This window comes from Aquarana catesbeiana, linkage group LG10 (genome assembly GCF_042186555.1).
Source record: "Aquarana catesbeiana isolate 2022-GZ linkage group LG10, ASM4218655v1, whole genome shotgun sequence".
Lineage (NCBI taxonomy): Eukaryota > Metazoa > Chordata > Amphibia > Anura > Ranidae > Aquarana > Aquarana catesbeiana.
In genome coordinates, this window is record NC_133333.1 from 71,100,284 (window position 1) to 71,122,088 (window position 21,805).

Consider the following 21,805-nt stretch of genomic DNA (forward strand, 5'->3'; position numbering starts at 1 on the left):
CCATGTTCTGTGTGAATGGGCCCATACTGCATATCTGTGTTGTGCTTTCACCTAAGCTTAGTTATCATGTTTTGCTACATAGCTGTATTCCTGTATCGATGTCCAGGAATTCTTCTGATTATATGATCACGCTAAAAATGTTTTTTTTATATTAATTAAAATTGTTAGAATTGTACAGTACAGGGCACAGGCTTGATATTCATAGGCACAGAGTTATAGGCTGGTACTGTCAGGTGATTGGACTTCCCTTGGCGTCCCCCCTATAACCCTACCCCACTTTGTGAGTCCTCAGTTTTTGTTAGTGTCCCAAGATGATGGACCTCTTCTACCATACAGAGAAATAACTATTTGAACAAAAAAAAATAAAAATTTAATGACAAGGAAGGGTTAAAAACACTTACAAAATGGAAGTGAAAAATAGGCATATAAATTAATCCATAACGTCCAGCGGGATGCCTCCTGGGAGTAAAGACAGCTGCAGGTGGAAGTTCCAGCCGACCAGCAGTGGAAAACACTATGGGGGTTATTTACTAAAGGCAAATCCACTTTGCACTGCAAGTGCACTGAAAGTAAAGTCGCTGTAGATCCGAGGGGGACATGCAAGGAAAATAAAAAACAGCATTTTAGCTTGCGCATGGTTGGATGATAAAATCAGCTTTACCTCATTTCAGAGCTTCCCCTGCGATCTACAGCGACTGCACTTACTTCAGTGCACTTGTAGTGCAAAGTGGATTTGCGTTTAGTAAATCAACCCCTATGTCTCTGATCCAAGATAGAGAGCTGTGCTGTCAGGATGGCTTTCCATCTTGGATTCATTGATGTGCCTGTTTATCACTTATCTTGTAAGTTTTTTTTAACCCTTCCTTGTCATTAAAGTGTTTTATTACTGCACTTAGAAATGCCTTCTTCTCTGCTTTGTTTTTCCTATAGCGTGTGCTTCCCTCTTCTGAAGTGCCGCTGTGGTGCAATAATCACATTTCAAGAGCCAATCATGTACTATTAAAGTCTCCTTGTTATCCAGAGCGCCCTATTCTTCACATTCTTTGAAGGAGGACATCTCTTTGTTGAAGCTCTTGACAAATTAATCAAAGATGTGACATGAGGACAGGTTCTCCCACACTGGAAGGTTTTAAAATCCTTGTCCTCAGGGGCTTCTACCTCCTCAAAATGAAGAGCATCTCAACACTCTACCAAAGCTTCAACTGCTAATCCAATATTTAACGCTAAAAACAAAAATCCAGGCACACAGACCAGAGGCCAAGTGAAAAGTCACAAAGAAAAATTAAATGTAGCTGTGGCCGCTGCTGTCCAAAACTCATAGACAAATGAGCACAGAAGATATAATCAAAGGGGTGAACAGCGCTGATCAGCAGACATAACTAAGACCCTCAGAGGCAAACTAAAAACTTGTTATTGTTAAAAAAAATAATAAAATGTTCACCAAAGCATACAGCAGTCAATTAACAATATTATAACAGGTTGCAGCCTCCCCTAATCAGTTCCTAAATGAGACTGAAGGAAATAATGATGTGCAGGTGTGGGGTTGGTGGCGCTACCTACTGGCTATCATATAAGGATAAATATAGTGGCAATGTGCATGCCGGTGGCGAATGCATGTACGAGAGGGTTAATTACCCTGATAATACAGGCTCTATGCATCCATCCCAATGTGCAAGAAAGGTAAAATAGAAAAAATATTTTACAATACACAAATAAAAATAAATATTAAGTGTATCCCAATAAACCTCACATATATATGTGTACATAAGAATAACATTGAAAAATAAGCCTCATGGGGTCCATGTACCATCAAAAAACCTAATGTCCAAAAAAATAAAAATAAAAAATATATATACATTATGTGCAAAAATATATATGTATAAAACCCAAAACCAGCAAAGTCCAGTGGCACATATGTGTAGTCATAAACCGTAATAAAAATCAGCATACAGATTAAAAATATAAAGTATATATAAGAAAATATATATGTATAATATATTAGTGAAGCTCCAAATTGACCAGTCAAAATATCAAAAAAGTCCAAAGTGCTTAAGTGACTCTTGTGTTCAGAGAATCAAGTGACTTCTGTGCTCCCCCTGATGGGTCCCCACTCACCAGCTCCCTGCATTCCTGCAGGGGTAATGGGCATGTATAGATAGCCTGGGATGGTTCCTGGTATCTCTTCTCGTAGTCCGCATGCGGTATCTGTGGTCTGTAAGGCCTCAGCAGCTCACTCCACCCAGTGAGGGTATCCAAGGGAGTCTTCCTGGTCACTTTTCCCAAAGTTGATTCATCAGCTGTTCATGGTTAGATCCTCATAGAAAGAGATAGAGCTTCCATTGTGTAGTATTTTAAAAAAGTATTTATTAAAAATTATAAGCAAAAATAAAAAGTGGCCCTGTACAGGGAAACCTATAAACACAATGAAACAGGCAATCTGTAAGGGCACTGGTTCAAAGCTTGCGCTCCACCTGCGTTCCAGCCCCCTACTTCCACACCGGAAATGACGTAGTAGCGTAGCCACATCTTACGCGTTTTGTCATTGGACGTTATCAAAGGCGGTGCCACCATACTAGTTGTCACGTCTAATAAGGCGAGCGGACATGCTGGGTTCCTCCCCCTCCCATAAAAAATGACCAATAGCAGCAATTATTAACAGATGGAAAAAAGATGTTTGAAAAACCTCTATGGGGAAGCATAATGCTCACACTGCACCATCATCCCTCCAATCAAAAATGACAAATTCTATAGAAAAAAACGCCGCTATGCATCTGCGCTCGTCTTATATTAAATATACCAGACATACACCTCCAGTTACAAAAGGAGGTATACAATCATGAATAACACATATATAGCATGCATATACCCGGATAACATTGGAATTAATAAAGGGATTGATATAAACCTTAAATCTTAAGCACATGTTAATGTGCATAATAAAACTGGAAGTAATGAACACTGTGGGTCTGGGAGCCACAGAGATATTCTCATATGAATGCCTGGATAATAGCCCAGTATAGGAACTGAGTATCTCCATTGTAGGGAGATTGTAATGTGTAGGTCCCCAGTGGTCACCTATGGTACTGCAACCCACAACTCCTAACCAAACCCAGATACTACCTTGTATACTTAGTATGAAGATCATGGGTAGGTAGAGAAAACAAATATGGTCACAGGCGTGATAAACCTGGGAAAACTACCACTGGACTGACATAAGTATCGATAAGAAAATCTAAACCCATACTTATGTATAATATTAATCATAAATACCACACACATAAGCATGCATATGCCCGGATACACATCCAAGGTTGAACATAAGTGCAATAGTGGACAAAGGGGATCATGAACAGATCCCATGTGGTCTTCCTAGGTACTGCATACTGCAACTCGTGGACAAACCCAGATATTGCCCAGTAAACCTTTAACCAGTTACCAACCGGCCCATAGCCAAATGATGGCTGCAGGGCGATTGGATAACTCTGGGAGCACGTACTATGATGTGATCCCGGAAAACCGCTCCCGCGCACCCCCCGGGGTGCGCACACGGGAACTTCCGTGACCGCCGGGTCCAGAGGACCCGGAGCGTCACGGAAATTTACCATGTGATCGCTCCGTCAAATGAGCGAACACATGTAAACAAACTGGTTCCTCTCTCCCCTCTCTGAACCGATCTGTACAGAGGGGGAGGGATCGGATGGCAGCAGCGCTGTGGGCTGGATGTGTAGTGCCCATAGCGCTGCTCTGAGACATGTGCAGTCACATCCATGGATCCATCCATCCATGCTCAGCAATACCCTTCACTACTCTGCAATGCCCCGCAATACTCTGCAATACCCCGTAATACTCTGCAACACCCGCAATACTCTGCAACACCCCGCAATACTCTGCAATGCCCTGAAATACCCCGCAATACTCTGCCATACTCTGCAATAATCGGTGATACCCAGCCATACTTTGCCATACCCAGCCATACTCAAGTGAAAGAGATGGATAAAAGTGTAAAATTAACACCAATAGAGAACCTACATTACTAGATGTGTTAAAAGCAATACAACAGTACCAGAGCTTCATAGGTAACCTGACTGGACAAGTACAGGAGCTCAAAGAAGAATTTATTTTTCTGCGCCAAGACGTAAAGAAAATAAGGGAGAGAATGTCTGTTTTGGAAAACCGCGTCAAAGAAATAGAGGATTCAAGGCAGCCATTGGGCAAAGATGTTAAAGAAGCAATGCAAAAATTTGAAGCTAAGCTAATGCTCATAAGTTGGAAGATCTCAAATCGTTTTTGACGTAACAACATAAGGCTGGTGGGCCTTCCAGAGCATTCTGAGGGAGCAAACCCAACAGAATTCACGCAAACATGGATTTGGGAGACGATTGGAAAATAATATCTTTCTATGTCTTTCTCGGTTGAAAGAGCACATCAAGTACCAAGTAGGCCACCACGGCCATTCCTAATATGACTTCTTAATACGACTTCTTAACCAACAAGACAAAGATCATATTCTTAGAAGAGCTAGAAATTTGATGTAAGTTATGTTTAATGGAACTAAAATTATGTTCTGTCTGGACTTTTCTCCTGAAGTTCAAAAACAGCGGGCTACATTTCAAGCAGTAAAAAAGAGGCTGCAGACCCTGCATCTGTCTTATTCAATGCAATATCGTGCTAAATTAAGAATAAAGGCAAAAGATGCAGTATTTTTTTTTTTTTTGACAAGCCCCAGACAGCTGTTGAATGGCTGGATAGGCACTATGGTTAGAGCGGGGGGGGGGGGGGAGTGGGAGGATGGGAGGGAGGTGAGGTTTTTTTTTTTTCTTTTTTCCCCTCCCTCCCTTCTAGAGGAGTATCTTAAACAAATTGAATTTCTCCTGTAGGCGGGTCCAAATGGAAATTCAGTATGTACCCCTTTTTTTGGATACATTTGGGAGGTAGGCCTTATGGATGTCTGGAGAATGCTTCATCCTAAAGAGAGAGTGTTTTCCTGCTTCTCTAGCACCCGTGGGACTTTATCTAGAATAGACATGGCATTCGTTACATTAACCTGTTATATCTGAAGTTACATATGTAGCTAGAGGATTATCCGATCATTCCCCATTGGTTCTACAGTTTACTTTAAATTTAACTCATACCAGTACTTTATGGAAAGCCAACCCTTATTGGTTTGACAAAAAAGGTCATCTCGCCACAAACAACGTGGTCAATAGATGCCCCTCCTTCATCCTTAGCCAGCTGCAGAGTTTCCAAGCTGATCCGAGGATGTTTATATCTCCAGATAAGATCTCTAAACAGAGCATCTATTTGTTTAGAGAATTTAAAGCGTTTGATAGCATAGAACAGGACTTTTTGTGGTATTGTTTAGAAAAATGTGGTTTTGGATCCCATATATACAATATAGGATACTTTTACTACTACACAAGTTTTTATACAAATTAATAAAAGCTGATGAAATCTCCAAGGTTGTTCCCGCAGTTTCAGTAGGAGAAATTTGTAATTCCACTATTTGTGACCTTGGTTTTTGGAATTTTACAATTGTAGACAAAAGATGACCCGTATTTTCCCCATCCTCAAAATGGGGTTGCTGAAGGAAAAAACGTTTCTGCTCTGCTTTTTTACGAGATACCGGAATATAGCTGTTTTTGTATCCATATCTGCTGTGTTTCTTTAGTAGGGTTCGCTATATATTGAAGTTCAGTCTTTGACATCTTCCATCACTAAATCTTCCCAGGCCCTAGACTTTTTTTTTTTATTCTAGATATTTGTGAAATAAACAGACCTCTCATATAAACCTTTAATGAATTCCAATAGATCTGTGATTATACAGTAGACTTAATAGTGCCATAAGTCAAAATATCAAGTTTTATTTTCTGTTTTGTAGGTAAAAGGTCAAACCAATAAGGTTTGACTGTCCCTAATGCCAGGCTTTAATCTCTGGCATCTCAACTTCCGCAATTAAACGAATGGAACACTATAGATTGTGAGGATCCTATACAACAACGTATTTTCCCAAATGCCGATAAATCCATTAGTGCAGTTTTAAAAGTTTCCTACCAATTTTTTTAACAAACGCAGATATACTATATTCTATTTGGTACTTGAACCAGTGTTCAACAAGAAACTCATTATGAGGGTTACACAATATATGCCCACATGGAATAATCTACAACTGCCTAAAGTGGCAAAACTTAAAAATTTTGAGTTATGGAAAAAGGCAGGTATTCGGTCTCTTTGCCAACTCTAGGACAATGATGTTTTGCAATCATTTGATAACATGTCAGAGAAATATATATATATATATCAATACATACAGCTACGGCATGCCTTACAGTCCCAAGCAAAGAAAATTATATTAAATAATAATCCTTCATTAATCTTAACTATGGCAGTTACTACTATTACTACTTAGTGATGAGGAATGGGGCAAGCCTTGAAAAATAAATTTAAGGTATCCTTGTCCTCCACACAATGTATGACTCAACTATTCATTTTCCACAGAGCTCACTATACTCCGTTAAAACTGTATTCTGGGGTAAAGCAACAACATCTAGTTAAAGATGTATAATTGGTACCGGTACATTTATACATATGTTGTGGCAATGGCCTAAATTGCACCACTACTGGGAGTCTATATTTGATATTTTGAATTCCTTGTGATCCACACAGGTACAGCCTGACCCAAAAGTAGCATTGTTAGGGGTTATGTTGGGAGATACTCTACCAGATGAGGTGCAAGTGATGTGGCTGAGAACTGTACATAGCAACTTATATTGCAAAAATGGATATCAAATTTCCCACCAAAGACAGACCAATGGATTAAAACAATTAATCTTAATTTAAGATGAGGAACTGACCTATAAACATAGGAGATGTCCTAAGAAATTTGGAAAGATCTGGCATTGGTGGTCAGTGTCTGATCTGGTTGAGAATTTAGATGAGCATATTAATATGGACCATTAGATAAGAAAGCTAACACTGGAGCGAAATTAATATATATAAAACAGCTATCATATAGAAATAATGTGAAGGAGGGTAATGAAAAAGGGACTGACGAACGCAGTTATAGAGGGGGATAACTTTTTTTTTTAGCTGGTTTGTTTTGTATGTTAGGTTGCTTGATTGGTAGCTTTGTCTTTTGTTTGTATACACAAGTCAGGTGGGGTAATGTGATGTAATTGACACCGATGCCCATTTTTTGTTGTAAAGTGTGAAAAAATTTAATAAGAAATTATTTGATTTTAAAAAATATATATTAAGCGGGACGTAGTTAGCTGGGTCTCAAGTCGTCTGTATTCCTAAGTACTTGATTCGATCTACTCTGTGTAAAGGTAACGTGGCCAGGTCTTTTGGCGGTGGGAAGCTGTCTAGTACAGGGGTGTCAAACTCAAATTCATGGAGGGCCGCATCAGCAGTATGGTTGCCCTCAAAGGGCCGGTTGTAGCTGTAGGACTATGTATATACTCTTTATTATCATAAATGATTGTCTCTGCATTCAATTACTACTGGTTTTAATAATAATTTAAGTAAGAACTAGCTCTGAAAACAGAAGCCTAGGAAGAATAATAGCAAGCAGATATTCAAATGTACAATTATTTTTATTAATTAATTAATTAATTTTTAAAACATACAAATATTGCCAGGCACTGTTTATTACACATATGGCAAACACAAGGCCTTAACTTTCTTTATCTTTTCTGACTGGATGTCTGAGGTCAGCCTGTCGATGTCTGGCTTTAGGTCTTGTGCTGTAGCAATCCGCAAAACAGCATGGAGGGGATCCGTGATCTGAGCTTGGTCTTGTTCAGATTCATGACTGAAAACATCTGTTCACATAGATAGGTGCTCCCAAACATGGACAGAACACGGGCAGCTTGAAGTCGGAGCTGTGGCATCAAAGCAGGGGGGAGGAGATGGTTAAAGCCGTCGACTGCAGCATCCTGGAACTTTGCTCTCAGGCTACTGTTGCACTGAAGTTCTATTAATTCCATCTGAAGGTGATGTGGTGCACTGTCAACTTGGATGTTGAAAGGATTGGCAAAGCTGGTAAATATTAAGTGTTGTGCTTTAAAGTCAGAGAAGTGTTGATCAAATTCATCAATCAGCCGATTCACTTTGATAGCCAATCGAGCACTTAAAAAACACCTAGGAATGAGGTTGAGATGCTCTGACAGATAGGAAAGTGGACAAGACTTTCTTTTTCAAGCTGTGACTTCCATAGGCACAGTTTCTCTTGGAAAGCTGTAATTGCGTCATACATTGCCGTTATGAGTTGTTTGCGGCCCTGCAGCCTCAGATTAAGTTGAGCGAGATGCTCTGATATGTCACACAACATGGCAAAATCACACAGCCAGTTTGGATCTGACAATTCAGGCAAGGGCTTCCCTTTATTTTGCAAAAAGAGAGTAATTTCTTCCAAAAGCTCAAAAAATCGCTTGAGAACGGTGCTCCTACTCAGCCACCTTACTTCTGTATGGTATGGCACATCTGTATGTTCTGTGCCCACCTCCTTCAAAAATTGTTGGAACTGACGATGATTCAGGCCACGTGCACAAAGAAAGTTCACTGTTTTTGTGACTGTGGACATTGTTATCCAATTCCAGAACCTTGCCACACAGAGCTTCTTGGTGGATAATGCAGTGGTAAGTTATCAATGGCATTTGGCAGTTAATTTTTTTCATCTTCTCTTTCAATCAGTCCAACCAAGCCAGTTTTCTCTCCACACATTGCAGTAGTAAGCCCCACCAACTTTTTCCAAGGTAACTTCATTTTATTTACGGATTCCTCCACCGCATTAAAGACATCCCTCCCAGTTGTTGTTCCTTTCATGGCAACCACATCCAAGCGCTCTTTACTGACAGACAAGTCTTCTTTCACACCTCTTACAAAAAATGGCTAGATGAGCCATATCAGTAATGTCAGTGCTTTCGTCAATAGCTAATGAAAACGCCAGATAACTGCATGTTTCTTCAGCCAGCTGTGTTGTAAGATTCCACACTAGGTCCCTGACTCGGTCTGTGATGGTGTTTCTTGATAAGCTGACATTGTTAAAAGCCTGTCTCTGCTCAGGGCATACCTGTTCACATACCTTCAGCATACACTGCTTTACAAATTCACCTTCTGAAAAGCACTTTGAAGCTCGGGCAATTTCTTCAGCCACAAGAAAGCTGGCTTTCACTGCTGAATCATTTTTGCTGTAATTTTTGCAAAAATATTCCTTTGAGAATGCAGGCTTCCTGTTAATTCTTTGACCTTTTGTTGCTTTTCTTGGTGGCTAAGGTTGGCATATTTGGCTCCGTGTTTGGTCTCAAAGTGACGGCTTAAATTGTATTTCTTCATCATTGCCACTGCCTCGTAGCAAATAAGACATACCGGCTTCTCTCCATTAAGCACAAACATGTATTCACTTTCCCATCTCTCATTAAATTGCCTTCCCTCTGCATCAACTCTTCTTTTCTTGGACATTTTGGGGTTATTTGATTGTAGTTTATGGTCCCTATACCTCTGTAAAGTGACATGGAATTGGTTAGTATATCCAAAGTTTACCGCTCCACCTGCCATGGTATGTAACGATTGCAGGGCTGTGAAGGGCAGGTGCAGACCAGTGTGGAGCCCACTCATACGTCTGTAAACTGGTGAAGCAAATTTGAAAAAGAGGGTCACACATCACTGGTATCATCCACATGGTGTTTGGTCTGAGCAGTCCTCAATAAAGTTCTCTTGTGGACGATACCAGCGGTCTGCAACCCTCCTTTTAAACTGGCATGGAATTGTATTATTCTCATAATAATTATAACCAGACATCCAGAGCACCCCACTCCCAATACAGCGGTATATGTCAAGAGCCCTCCCACCATCAAAAGTCAAGCGTACGCTACGTACAGGGTGAAGGGTTCAGGAATGGGCTACGTACAGGGGGCAGGGGTCAGGAGTGCGCTACGTACACAGTGCAGGGGTCAGGAATGCGCTACGTACACAGTGCAGGGGTCAGGGTTGCGCTATGTACACAGCGCAGGGGTCAGGAGTTGGCTACGTACAGAGTGCAGGGGTCAGAATTGCACTACGTACAGAGTGCAGGGGTCAGGATTGCGCTACGTACAGAGTGTAGGGGTCAGGATCGCGCTACGTGCAGAGTGTAGGTGTCAGGATCGCGCTACGTGCAGAGTGGAGGGGTCAGGATTGCGCTACGTGCAGAGTGGAGGGGTCAGGATTGCGCTACGTGCAGAGTGGAGGGGTCAGGAATGCGCTACGTGCAGAGTGGAGGGGTCAGGGTTGCGCTATGTACACAGTGCAGGGGTCAGGGTTGCGCTATGTACACAGCGCAGGGGTCAGGGTTGCGCTATGTACACATCGCAGGGGTCAGGGTTGCGCTATGTACACAGCGCAGGGGTCAGGGTTGCGCTATGTACACAGCGCAGGGGTCAGGATTGCGCTACGTACACAGTGCAGGGGTTGTTGCAACAGTAGTGTAAAAACACTCATATATTATTGTTAATGTAAAAGAGAGACATCAATAGATGCAAATAAAAGTTATAAAAAACAAAAAAGGATCTCAAAAGATTTTTCTGGTGGGTGAACCCCCTTTAAGTTAGTCTTTGGTGTAAATGCTGCAGTGGGTAGTGAGGTTGCTTCAGGCACGGGCTGGGGACTCAGAAACTGTGAGAGATAAAGGCAAGACAGGGAAGAGAAAGCACCAGGCAATTCCTAGTGCAGCATTATTTTATTAATATAAGCAATTACTGACAATATGGATTGCATTAACACAATGCTCAGTGGGTGAGGGCTTGCGACCAGCATGGGAACGGAAACCGCCGGTATGTCCCTTTGATGGTGAGCCACGAGCGCCGTGCATCAGTGGGGAGCTGAAGCCTCGAGGGACCTCGGGTGGACGCTGGCTAGGTTACTTGGCGTGTAGGGGATCCAGAGTTGTAAACCTGGGAGCCACCTACCACTGTGTTCGGCCAATCAGAACGCTTTTCGGAAGCACGGCCATGCTTCCGAAATGCGGCAGTACTTCCCTTGCTTACAGTATGTCAACCACCAAGGCAGAACAAGCAGTGGCACTGAAGGCATCACACATTTTTTCGTTTGTGGAACAGCACGTTCTGCTTCTCTCCACTGTGCACATCCCTAGGCATCAAGAACTGGCAGGCTGATTACTTCAGTCACCAGCTTATGGATCAGGGGGGTGGTCCCTACACCTGGATGTGTCCCATCAGTTCTGCCTATGCTGGGGTACCCCAGATGTGGATCTTCTGGTGTTCTGCCTCAACAGGAAGGTACTGAGGTTTGTAGCAAGAGTAACAGATGTGCTGGTGGCACCGTGGGACCAGTATCCTCCTCTCAAGCTGCTCCCTCGACCTGCTGTGAAGGATAGAGGCCGAAGGGTTTCTGATTCTTCTAGTTGACCTTGTCATCTGTAGATCTGTAGTAGTAGTCATGGATGCATCCCTGTCGATTGTTTTTTTTTTTTTTTTTTTTGGGAGGTCCTCAACAGTCCCAGGATACAGTCTACCACCCTGCTTTACCGTTTCTGGCTTGGGCGCCATGGCTATTGAAGCCAGGTTTCGAGCAATGGGATTGTGAGTTTCATCGATCCCTGCAATGTTGAAGACACACAAGTCTACCTCTCTGAAGAGAAAATGTCGCACCTGGAAGGCTTATATTGCCTGGTGCGAGGCCTTGGGTGTCAGTCAGCGTTCTTTTCGGTGGCTCGAGTTTTTGCCTTCCTCCAATGAGTGTTGCACAACAATTTGTCTCAAGTACCATTATAGGCAGGTTTCTGCCCTTGTGGTCTTTTTCCAGCATTCCTTGGCCATGTGTTCCTTGATCCTCACTTTCATCCAAGGGATGTGTTCCTCATTGCTGCTGTGGGACCTAAACTTGGTTCTTTCTGTCCTCCAGAAGCCTCCTTTGGGAGAATTCACGATAATCCTCTGCTTACTTTTTCTCAAAGGTTGCTTTCTTGGTCCCCATCACTTCTGTCCGGTGGGTGTCAGAACTGGCAGCCTTATCCTGTGAGTCTTACACAAGGATTAGGCGATTCAGTGTCTGTACCCTTCCTTTCCTCCAAAGTTGGTGTCGGATTTTCACCTAAATGAGGACATTGTCCTGCCTCTCTCATGTCAACAATCATTGCATCCTAAGGAGGTTGTGTTGCACGCCTTGGATGTGGTCCAGGGTAGTTTTTGTGTGCCTGTCTGCTACAGCCGCCTTCTGGAGGTCGGATTCTCTGTGCTCACGGATTATCTAAGAAAAGGCCTGATGGCCTCCTCTGTTACTGTATCCGGTTGGCTTAGGCAGTCGATTGTTCAGGTGTACGTCATTACGGGTCGGGCTCCTCCCACCCAGGATGCTCCACTAGGGTGATTAATGCCTCCTGGGTGTTTAGTCCTCAAGTGTCTGTGTCTCAGGTTTGCAAGGTGGCTTCCTGGTTATCTGTGCACACTTTAAAAAATATAAATAAATACGTTTTACAAGTTGAGGTGTTTACATTTTCAGATGCTTGTTTGGGCTGCACAGTTTTGTATGCCGCTGTTTAGAATTCCTTGTTTTTGGTTTGCCCACCCCTTCTTTGAGACACTGCTTTGTCCCTGTGGTCCAGAATCAGAAGAGCTGTGTCCTGAGAAAATCAGAGAAATTTAGATTTTGTTACCATTACATCCCTTTTGAGTTCATTGACGGACACAGCACCCATCCCTATTTATTGTAGGTTATACTTCTGACACTGCTTTGTGACTAACTGGCTGGCCTATATCAGAGTGGGGGTTCATGCCAGGCAGGATTGCTCATACTGTAGGTGGTGCTGTGTTTTTTCTACCTAGTCTCCTACACCTGTAGGTGGTGCTATAAAGACTATGGTAAAGAATCTGAAGAGTTGTGGCCGTCATTGAACACAGAGAAAGGGATTTTATGGTGAGTAACAAAAATCCTGTTGTTCATACAGGTAGCACAGGCTACCTGCTAAGTAATTAGGCTTTCACCCCAGGTATTTCTGCTTTGCACCTGTCAACAGCACTCCTTTATGTCTGTAATCTGATGTTCCTGGAACACACCTGCTGATGATGCTGGAACACTATTTATGTTTAATAAGGGGTTTCTTACAGCCACCAGCATCAAATCTGCTTTTGAAGTTTGAAAGTAATTGGTAATACAAGAAGCAGAGAGGAAGTTCACTTTGGCTTAATAAAGTACACTAACTTTGTGGGTGCTTATTCTTTAGGGAATACACAGAGCTCAGATTAAGGAAAAACTAAATTAAGCTTTTACCTTTTAGCTGCTTTAGTAGCCTACTTCAGACAAGCGCTTGTGACCTGAAATTACCTTTTTAAGTCCCACTCTGGATTTCTGTTAATTTTACCAATGCACTGCATGGACCATATGATTGTTTGTCTAGGCACGAAAGTTATAAGTACACATACCTGCCATATTCCTCCCCACCTCAGCAGCCAGTGCTCTGGAAAGTGAGCAGGCACTTGTCCTCCTGTACAATACAGGACTGCTGGTCGTGCATGTGCATGATGAAGTCCAAGCGCTGCAGTTGGTCAGGCAGCAAAGCAAAGAAACTTTGAGGGATCGGTCATGTGCAGAGAAGGAAGTCTGTGGCAGAGAAGAATAGGGTGAGTATTTCTTCTTTTTTTCCCCTAGCCAAACAAGAATTTAACCCACAATCTGCATAGGTACATTTAAAAGTGAAAAAGAGATTGGCTATATAAGTATTTTAGCCTTTATTTTATAATGCATTATTTTATTGATTCAGGATTTACAGAATAGGTGGGCACTTGCCTTAAGTGTTTGCTGTAAATTAAACTTTTTTTGTTTTCTCTTTTTAATAACAGGAGTGCATGGACTATGCTGATCAGTGCTTACTGGCATGGAATCCACCCTGGCTATTACCTGAGCTTTTTGACTATTCCCTTGTGCCTCGCATCTGAGGGGATGATGGATATGGGATTGAGATGTCATCTTTCTGATTCTGGCAAGTTGGTGTTTGACTGGGTGCACTGGTTCCTGAAGATGAGAGCATATGACTACATGTGCATGGGCTTCGTTCTCCTCACCTTCTCTGACACTGTGCGTTACTGGAAGTCTATTTATTTTGCTATCCACGTGCTGGCCACCTTCTTCATCATTTTAGGCCGAATCCTGGCTCCAAGAGCACCTGGAAACTACAAAAAAGAAGAAAAAAAACAAGACTAGTCCTGATAGTTAAGCTTGTGTTGTATCCAGTGTGACACTGGCCTGACTGTATCACCAGGCCACAGTATTCTTGTTCTTGGTAAACCGGATGGCAGAAGTTGGACATGTCATGTGCTACACTTGCTGTAGAAGACATTATTTTACCTGTATACCACAGGGAAGATTTGCTTCTACAGTATCATTTGACCTCTAGTCTCTAAATTTGTGCTTCTTGGAGGGAAACATAATTCCTGGCCTTATTGACCATCTATGTTATTGTTTTTAGTTGAATTTTGCCCAGAGGCATGTGATTTATTTCTATTTTTTGTCACATCAGTTGTTTGCCATTTATGTACCTACATTTGCCATATCTTTATTATAATTTCTTTGCTTCGCTTTTAGTGCACAGAATTGGGATTTTAGTTGAAATCAAAAAGCAGCTCTATCAAACATCGATCACATTTTCTGTTGGTGACACATTTGCCATTTCTAAGTTCGAATACTTAAGTCCATGTGATATTTCAGTTTTTCTTTTTTAATAAATCTGCAAAAATGTCAACAATTCTGTGTTTTTCTGTTAATATGGGGTGCTGTGTGTACATTAATGAGGAAAAAAGTGAACTTAAATGATTTTAGCAATTGGCTGCAATATAACAAAGAGTGAAAAATTTAAGGGGGTCTGAATACTTTCCGTCCCCACTGTATACACTGAAGAATAGCTGCTGACACCATCTATGTTACTTGAACAGCAAACTGTACACATTATACAGCACACAGTAACTCCAAAATCGAGGCCAGTACAAGCTGGGATATCTTAGGGTGTATGTCCTGGAATTACCCATATTTACTCCAGACCTCCCTCTCCCCCTCTAGAGCATGTTCCAGTATGAATTTTTACCTTGCTGCTGTTGCAAGAAACTGACAAACTGCCTAATCATAAAAAAACAGTACAGGACACAGGCAAAGTATTCATAGACCTTCGGTTATAGGTCATTGGACATTGGCAGAGCTTTCTCTTTCTCTAGAGCAGGGGTCTCAAACTGGCAGCCCTCCAGCTGTTGCGAAACTACAAGTCCTGTGAGGCATTGCAAGGCTGAGAGGTATGAGCATGACTCCCACAGGTAGAGGCATGATGGGACTTGTAATTCTGCAACAGCTGGAGGGCCACCAGTTTGAGACCCCTGCTCTAGAGCTTTCTCCCTGGGTGCCTCCTCTATAACGGTAGCTACCCCCACTAGGTGAGTCCTCAGTTTATTTTCTAGTGTTCTAAGGTGATCAACCTCTTCTCCTTCATGCAGAAATCACTCTTAGCACTTTTTTTTTTATTTTCAAGTTCTTCAGTTAACTCCTCACTGCCCTCTAATATCACAAATGAAAGCAGTGTATCTGCAGCCTCATTAAAGCTTGGGAGTCATGCCCAGACCCCATGCTGCAGGGACAGCTGTACTGTTGCTTTGGTCACTGGATCCTGCATGGGTGCTCACCTTGTGCAATGCGTGTTGTCAGCCACAAGTTTCTATACAGATCCAGGGCCATGGTCCATCCCTATGAAACCCAGTCCCTAAAGTCCTCCATGACAGGCAAAGCATGGGCTTTATATAACCATCCAACTTTGGAAACCGGTAAGATATGGTCACCCTGTATGCTTCTGATGCTTACTGTTAAAGACCAGGGTGATACTTGAATGTATTTACTACGGTGTACGTTTTTTAATTTTGGATCTAAAAATGTAACCACTCAGAGCTTAGTCTCAGGTACATGACCAGACATTTCCTTGTCAAAAGAAGTTTATTGAGTATACAATGTTATAAAGATACATAAAGTAAGTTTACAAGGATCTATAAAGTAAGCTCATTGTTTTACAGTAGGGTTTATATAGGTAAATATCATGAAATTTCAAATATTAAACATTGGGTTCACGTAAACCTAAATTAAAGATATATATCATTTCCTTAGTTACTTTTGTAGGTATTTAAATGATTTATACCTACTATACATATTGTTTACAAGTAGAGTGTATATAGGTCAAATAAATTCTGATAATAAGCTTTAATCGTAAGGTGGAGAAAAGGAAAGAGAAAGAAGAAAAAGGGTTGAAAGGTAGAGGTATGGGCCACAAGGTTGTCCCGCTCGTCAGTTTATTATTCTTTTTAGTTCTCTTTGAAGCCTTAGAATGGGTGTCTCTGTAAGTCATTTAATCTGTTACCATGGCAACAGGACAGAGTCATTGAAGTTTGACAGGAACTGTTGTTTTATCCAAGGATGCCAAAGTTTTTCAAATTTTGGAATTTGATTTTGATCGATGGCTACCATCTTAGCATGGGACATTGTATTATTCATTCTGTGAATTGTTTCTGCTAGTACCAATGTAGGAGATTTCCATGCCTTGGCCACTGTTTGTTTTGCAGCCGTTATTAGTTGGATCATAAGTTTGAATTGAGAGAGTGTTAACCATTCCGGTTTTAGATTAAGTAAAGTTAAATATGGATCTGGTTGTATTATTTTTTTAAATATTTTAGATGCAATCACGAAGACTTCCTTCCAGAAGGTTTGGATTACTGGGCACGTCCACCATATGTGTAAATATGTGCCTATTTCTGGGCATCCTCGAAAACAAAGAGCTGAGGTATTAGGTGAATATTTTGCCACTCTAGCGGGTACAAGGTACCAGCGAGTTAGGACTTTATAATTTGTTTCCAGTGCTAAGATGTTGGGTGAAGATGACTTAGATGTGAGCCATATGTTAGACCAGTCCGTGTCTTCTAAAGTTCGTCCCAGGTCCTCCTCCCACCTCTGAACGTAAGAGGGTCTATTAAGATTTGCTACTCCATATAATTGATTATAAAGTGATGAAATTGTACCTTTAGCAAATGGATCTTTTGTACAGATTGATTCAAAAATGGATAATTGGGATAATGGTGTATCCCCCTTTAGGAATGGTGTAAAGAAATTTTTGATTTGGAGATATCTAAATATCTCAGAGTTTGGTAGATCATATTTTTCTCTAAGCGATGGGAATGAAAGGAATGATTTAGATGCTATGAAGTCATTTAGTGTCTGAATGCCTGATGTTGTCCAAGCTTTAAAAGAATTTGGGTAGATCCATGCCGGATAAAAGGCCGGATTTCTGATAAAAGAAAGGAGAGGATTGTGTGGAGATTGTAACTGATATTTGGTTTTTAGTTTATCCCAGAGAGATAAGAAGTGTTTAGTTATGGGATTATGAATTTTAAAGCGGTCTTTAGGATCAAGCCATAATAAATTTGATATTAATAGAGGGTCATTTTCTGAAGCCTCTATAAATACCCATAATGGGATGTCCTGTTTTGCATGGTATTTGGACAGACTGGCCAAATGTGCTGCTCTGTAGTAGTTAGTAAAATTAAGGTATCCCAGGCCTCCTTTATTTTTGGGAAGATGTAGTGTGTGTATAGGTATACGTGGTTTAGAAGAGCCCCATATAAACGAAGTTGCTCTTTTTTGTACTATTCTCAAAAAATAGGAAGGAATTGGAATAGGGAGGACTCTGAATAGATAAAGCAATTTGGGTAGAACAGTCATTTTGATTGCATTAATCTTCCCCATCCAGGATAAAGGAAGTTGCGACCATTGTTTTATTAGATTTGTGATCTGTCTTAATACAGGAGGATAATTGGTTGAGAATAAGTCAGAATGGGATGCTGTTAAATAAATTCCAAGATATGGGATTGATTTTTCTGCCCATGTGAATGGGAGTGCAGCCCTAGCCGGGATCAATTCCATGTTTGTGAGTGAAATATTAAGCACTAGGCATTTCTTAGGATTAATCATAAGGCCGGATAGGGCTGCAAATCCATCAAGAGCTGGTATTAAGTTAGGACCAGAGACCTGTGGTGATGATAGAAAAAGTAATATATCGTCTGCAAATATACATAATTTGTGTGTAATACCTCCTACTTCAATGCCAGTTATAGTTTGGTTTGTTCTGATGTATTGGGCCATGGGTTCGAGTATAAGGGCAAATAATAAGGGAGATAATGGGCAACCCTGTCGGGTACCTCTTTCGATATTAAAGGCTTCAGATTTGTATCCAGCATATTTTATATAGGCTTTGGGTTTATTATATAATGCTTTGATCCATGTTAAAAAGTGGGGTCCAAAACCCCATTTTTGTAATGAATATTGCATATATTGCCAGGATACTGTGTCAAATGCCCTCTTAATATCGAGAGATAGAAAACATAAAGGGATTTTCCGTTTTTTAGCAATATGTGCCAATAACACTACCCTGCGTATATTATCGCCTGCCTGTCTATTTGGCATGAAGCCTACTTGATCTCTATGTATTAATTTTCCTATAATGCTATTGAGGCGTTTTGCTATTATTTTTGCTAATAATTTAATATCGAGGTTTAACAGAGAGATAGGCCGATAATTCACACAGGAAGTATCATCAGAAAGGGGTTTTGGGATCATACAAACAATTGCCATTAGTGTTTCTTGCCGAAAAGAATGTCCATCTAGAAGTTTGTTAAAAGTTTCAGTGAGAATGGGAGAGAGTATTTCTGAGAATGTTTTATAGTATAAAGCCGAGTAGCCGTCTGGGCCTGGTCTTTTGTTAAGTTTTAGGTCTTTTATGGCGTTAGCAACTTCATCTATAGTTATAGGCTCATCCAAACTGCTTTTTTGATTCTGAGATAACTCAGGTAAGGTTATTTTTGAGAAGAAGGATTCAGCCTCTGTAGGATTAAATTCATTGTTTGTCTTGTATAAAGTTGCGAGATGTGAGTGAAATTTATGGACTATTTTAACTGGATTACAAGTGTAAACATTTTTTGATAATTTCAAACGTATTGGTTTGAAAGATTTGTTAGTTGAATTTAATGCCCGAGCCAAATATGTACCTGGTTTGTTTGTATTCATGTAGAAATTGTGTTTGGAGCGTTTGAGGGATTTATCAACTGACTCAGTGAGAAATAGATCGTATTCCAATCTAGATTTTTCCAGATGAGATTTTGTACTCTGAGATGGATTATCTTGAAATGATATGTAGGCTGCATTAAAATTGAGTTCTAGTTTTTTTGCTAGATTTTTGCGTTCCCGTTTAAATAGTGCCATTTGTCTTTGTATTGTACCACGCAAGACAGGCTTATGAGCTTCCCACAGTGTTATTGGGGAGATGTCTGTTGTATTATTAATTGATATGTATTCCTTTAAAGCTTGTTCAATGGCCATCTGATGTAGTGGGTGTTTGAGCATTATGTCCGGTAAGTACCACGTTGGGTCATGCGCTTTTGGTATGGCTGAGGCTATAGTAGTGTATACTGCATTATGGTCAGACCACGGAATCGGAATTATATCTGATGCAATAATTTCTGGTATCATTCCTATTGTTAGAAAAATATGATCTATTCTGGTGAAGGTTTGATGAGGGTGCGAGAAATAAGTGAATTTCTTTTTCATTGGGTTACTTTCTCTCCATGAATCTACCAGATTGTATTTGGAAAGAAGTTGAGAAAAGGTAATCTAGAGGTTATTTTGGATGGTGTAAAAGGTGATTTATCTAGAAATGGGAGGAGGACCTGGTTCGAATCCCCACACATTATCACTGTTCCTATTTTGTGTGTATTAATCACTTGTAATATATGTGAGAGGAATGGTGTAGGTTGTTTGTTAGGAGCGTAGTAGGAAATCACCGTGATTGCTGTATCCATTATATAACCCATGAGTATCAGGTATCTACCTTCTGGGTCTTTAATTTCTGATGATAAGGTGAATGGTGTGGATCGGTGAAATGCAATTAGAGTTCCCCTTTGCTTGGTACAGGCAGAAGCCGTGTAAATTTGTTGATAAAAAGGAGAAATATATTTTGGAGTAGAATCTTTGGTGAAGTGTGTTTCTTGGAGGCATACTATGTGAGCCTTCTTGTTATGGAAAGTACGGAAGGCTTTGGTCCTTTTTTGAGGGACATTTATTCCCTGAACATTCAGGGAAAGTATATTCAGTGGTGCCATGGCAATAGATCAAATAGTTTTGACTTACTTTTTGTTATGCAGAGCTGACTGCGCAGATCAACCTGTGTGGACTGAAGAGATGAATAGATAGAAAAGAAACCAGTGAATTCTGGAGTAAAGAGTAAACAAAAAACATATGAGATTAGATGATACATTGTATAAATTATTTTTTGCAAGTAATCACAATTTACCCGTGAAAGAGAATAAATATCTCTCTCAGGGGAATAAGTGCCTTCGTCACACTCCCACATAATATGGTTGGGAGAATGAGGAGGGCTAATGGGGGTACACGGATCTTCCGCTTACAGGAGAGAAGTGCTATGTCAAAAGACATCAAAATGATGTTTCATTAATTGGAGTGCAGAATATAGTTTTTGTTGAAATTATTTATTCCAGGGTGGTTGTATATGGTTAGTCTTGCCCTAGGCTAAATAATTCAGTTAGAAAGGTACTGTTAATAACTTTGGTATTGATGAAGATAGTTTGAATTATTTTGGGATTTTAACCCTTTTAGAGTAAACAATTACATATTTTATTCATATGTAACTGTTTAGATATGTTAACTCATAAAATTGAGGTTGTATTGCTTCAGATTAGAATAAACAAAAACATAATTCTAGGAACTAGTTAGGTAATAATATATTTGTTTTAAGAAAAGAAAGAAAAAGCTTCCATTACTTCTGGATTATTGAACATATTTGTCCTAAAAAGTAATAAATCTATTGTTATTACCTGATAATATATAACTGAACAAGAATTTCCTTATTTCACTTATATATTCTAAGGCTATATGAATCAGAAGTAATAAGAAATATAACTGGAATGTAACATGATCCCACACAGTGTGTGACTATCAGAATGCAGTTACATTCAGTTATAAATATAGGTTTTTTATAGAGAACCATCTCTTAGTATAATAAATGAAGAGATATCAGGAATTAGGATGTCAGTCCATTGAATCTTCTTGGTCCATGGATGATGTGGCATAACGGCCTCTTTTGTGAGAATGATGATTCCCATTTTGTTCTGAAATTTTCTGGGTGCTGCCTGAAGGTGAAGATGATGCCATTCTTCTGCATGTGGGAGTGTTGCTGCTTGTGGGTTCTGTCAGATTTAATTTTAAAAGGGTTTGTTGTAGTTCATCTGCTGATCTGCTTCTGTAAATTGTACCTTGGTAGTTAAATCTGACTGAAAAGGGGAAGCCCCATTGATACATAATGTTGTGGCGTTGCAGTTCCATTAGTTGGGGTTTCATGGATCGTCTTTTAGTAATAGTAAGTTGGGATAGGTCAGCAAAAATTTGATAATTGTGTCCTTGAAAATTAAGTTACTTTTTTTCTCTTGCAGCAATTAGTATTTGTTCTTTCGTTCTGTAATAATGAAATTTTGTGATTATATCACATGGGGGTCCATCTTTCTTTTTGGCTGTGAGGGCTCTGTGTACTCTGTCCAGTTCTAAACGTTCAATAGGGATATCTGGCTTTAGTTCTTGTAATAGAGCAGTAATAGTAGATTGCAGGTCTGTCACAGTTTCAGGTATTCCCCTTATGCGCAAGTTTGAACGTCTGGCTCTATTTTCGTAATCTTCGAGCTTAGTTTGAAGTATTAAATTCTCTTTTTTTAATAGTTCCAATTCTGTT

General features: G+C 40.4%; 1 protein-coding gene across 6 annotated transcripts in view; it reads left to right on the plus strand.

Moving 5' to 3' along the window:
• MBOAT7 (membrane bound acylglycerophosphatidylinositol O-acyltransferase MBOAT7) overlaps positions 1–14,734 on the plus strand; it is a 784,148-nt gene extending 769,414 nt beyond the window's left edge. For all 6 annotated transcript variants that reach the window (XM_073602276.1, XM_073602279.1, XM_073602277.1 and 3 more), the window contains one exon: positions 13,833–14,734. In XM_073602276.1, the coding sequence (XP_073458377.1) occupies positions 13,833–14,193 (361 nt within the window). In that variant the 3' untranslated portion in view covers positions 14,194–14,734. The remainder of the gene's footprint in view (positions 1–13,832) is intronic.
• The last annotated feature ends 7,071 nt before the right edge of the window (positions 14,735–21,805 follow it).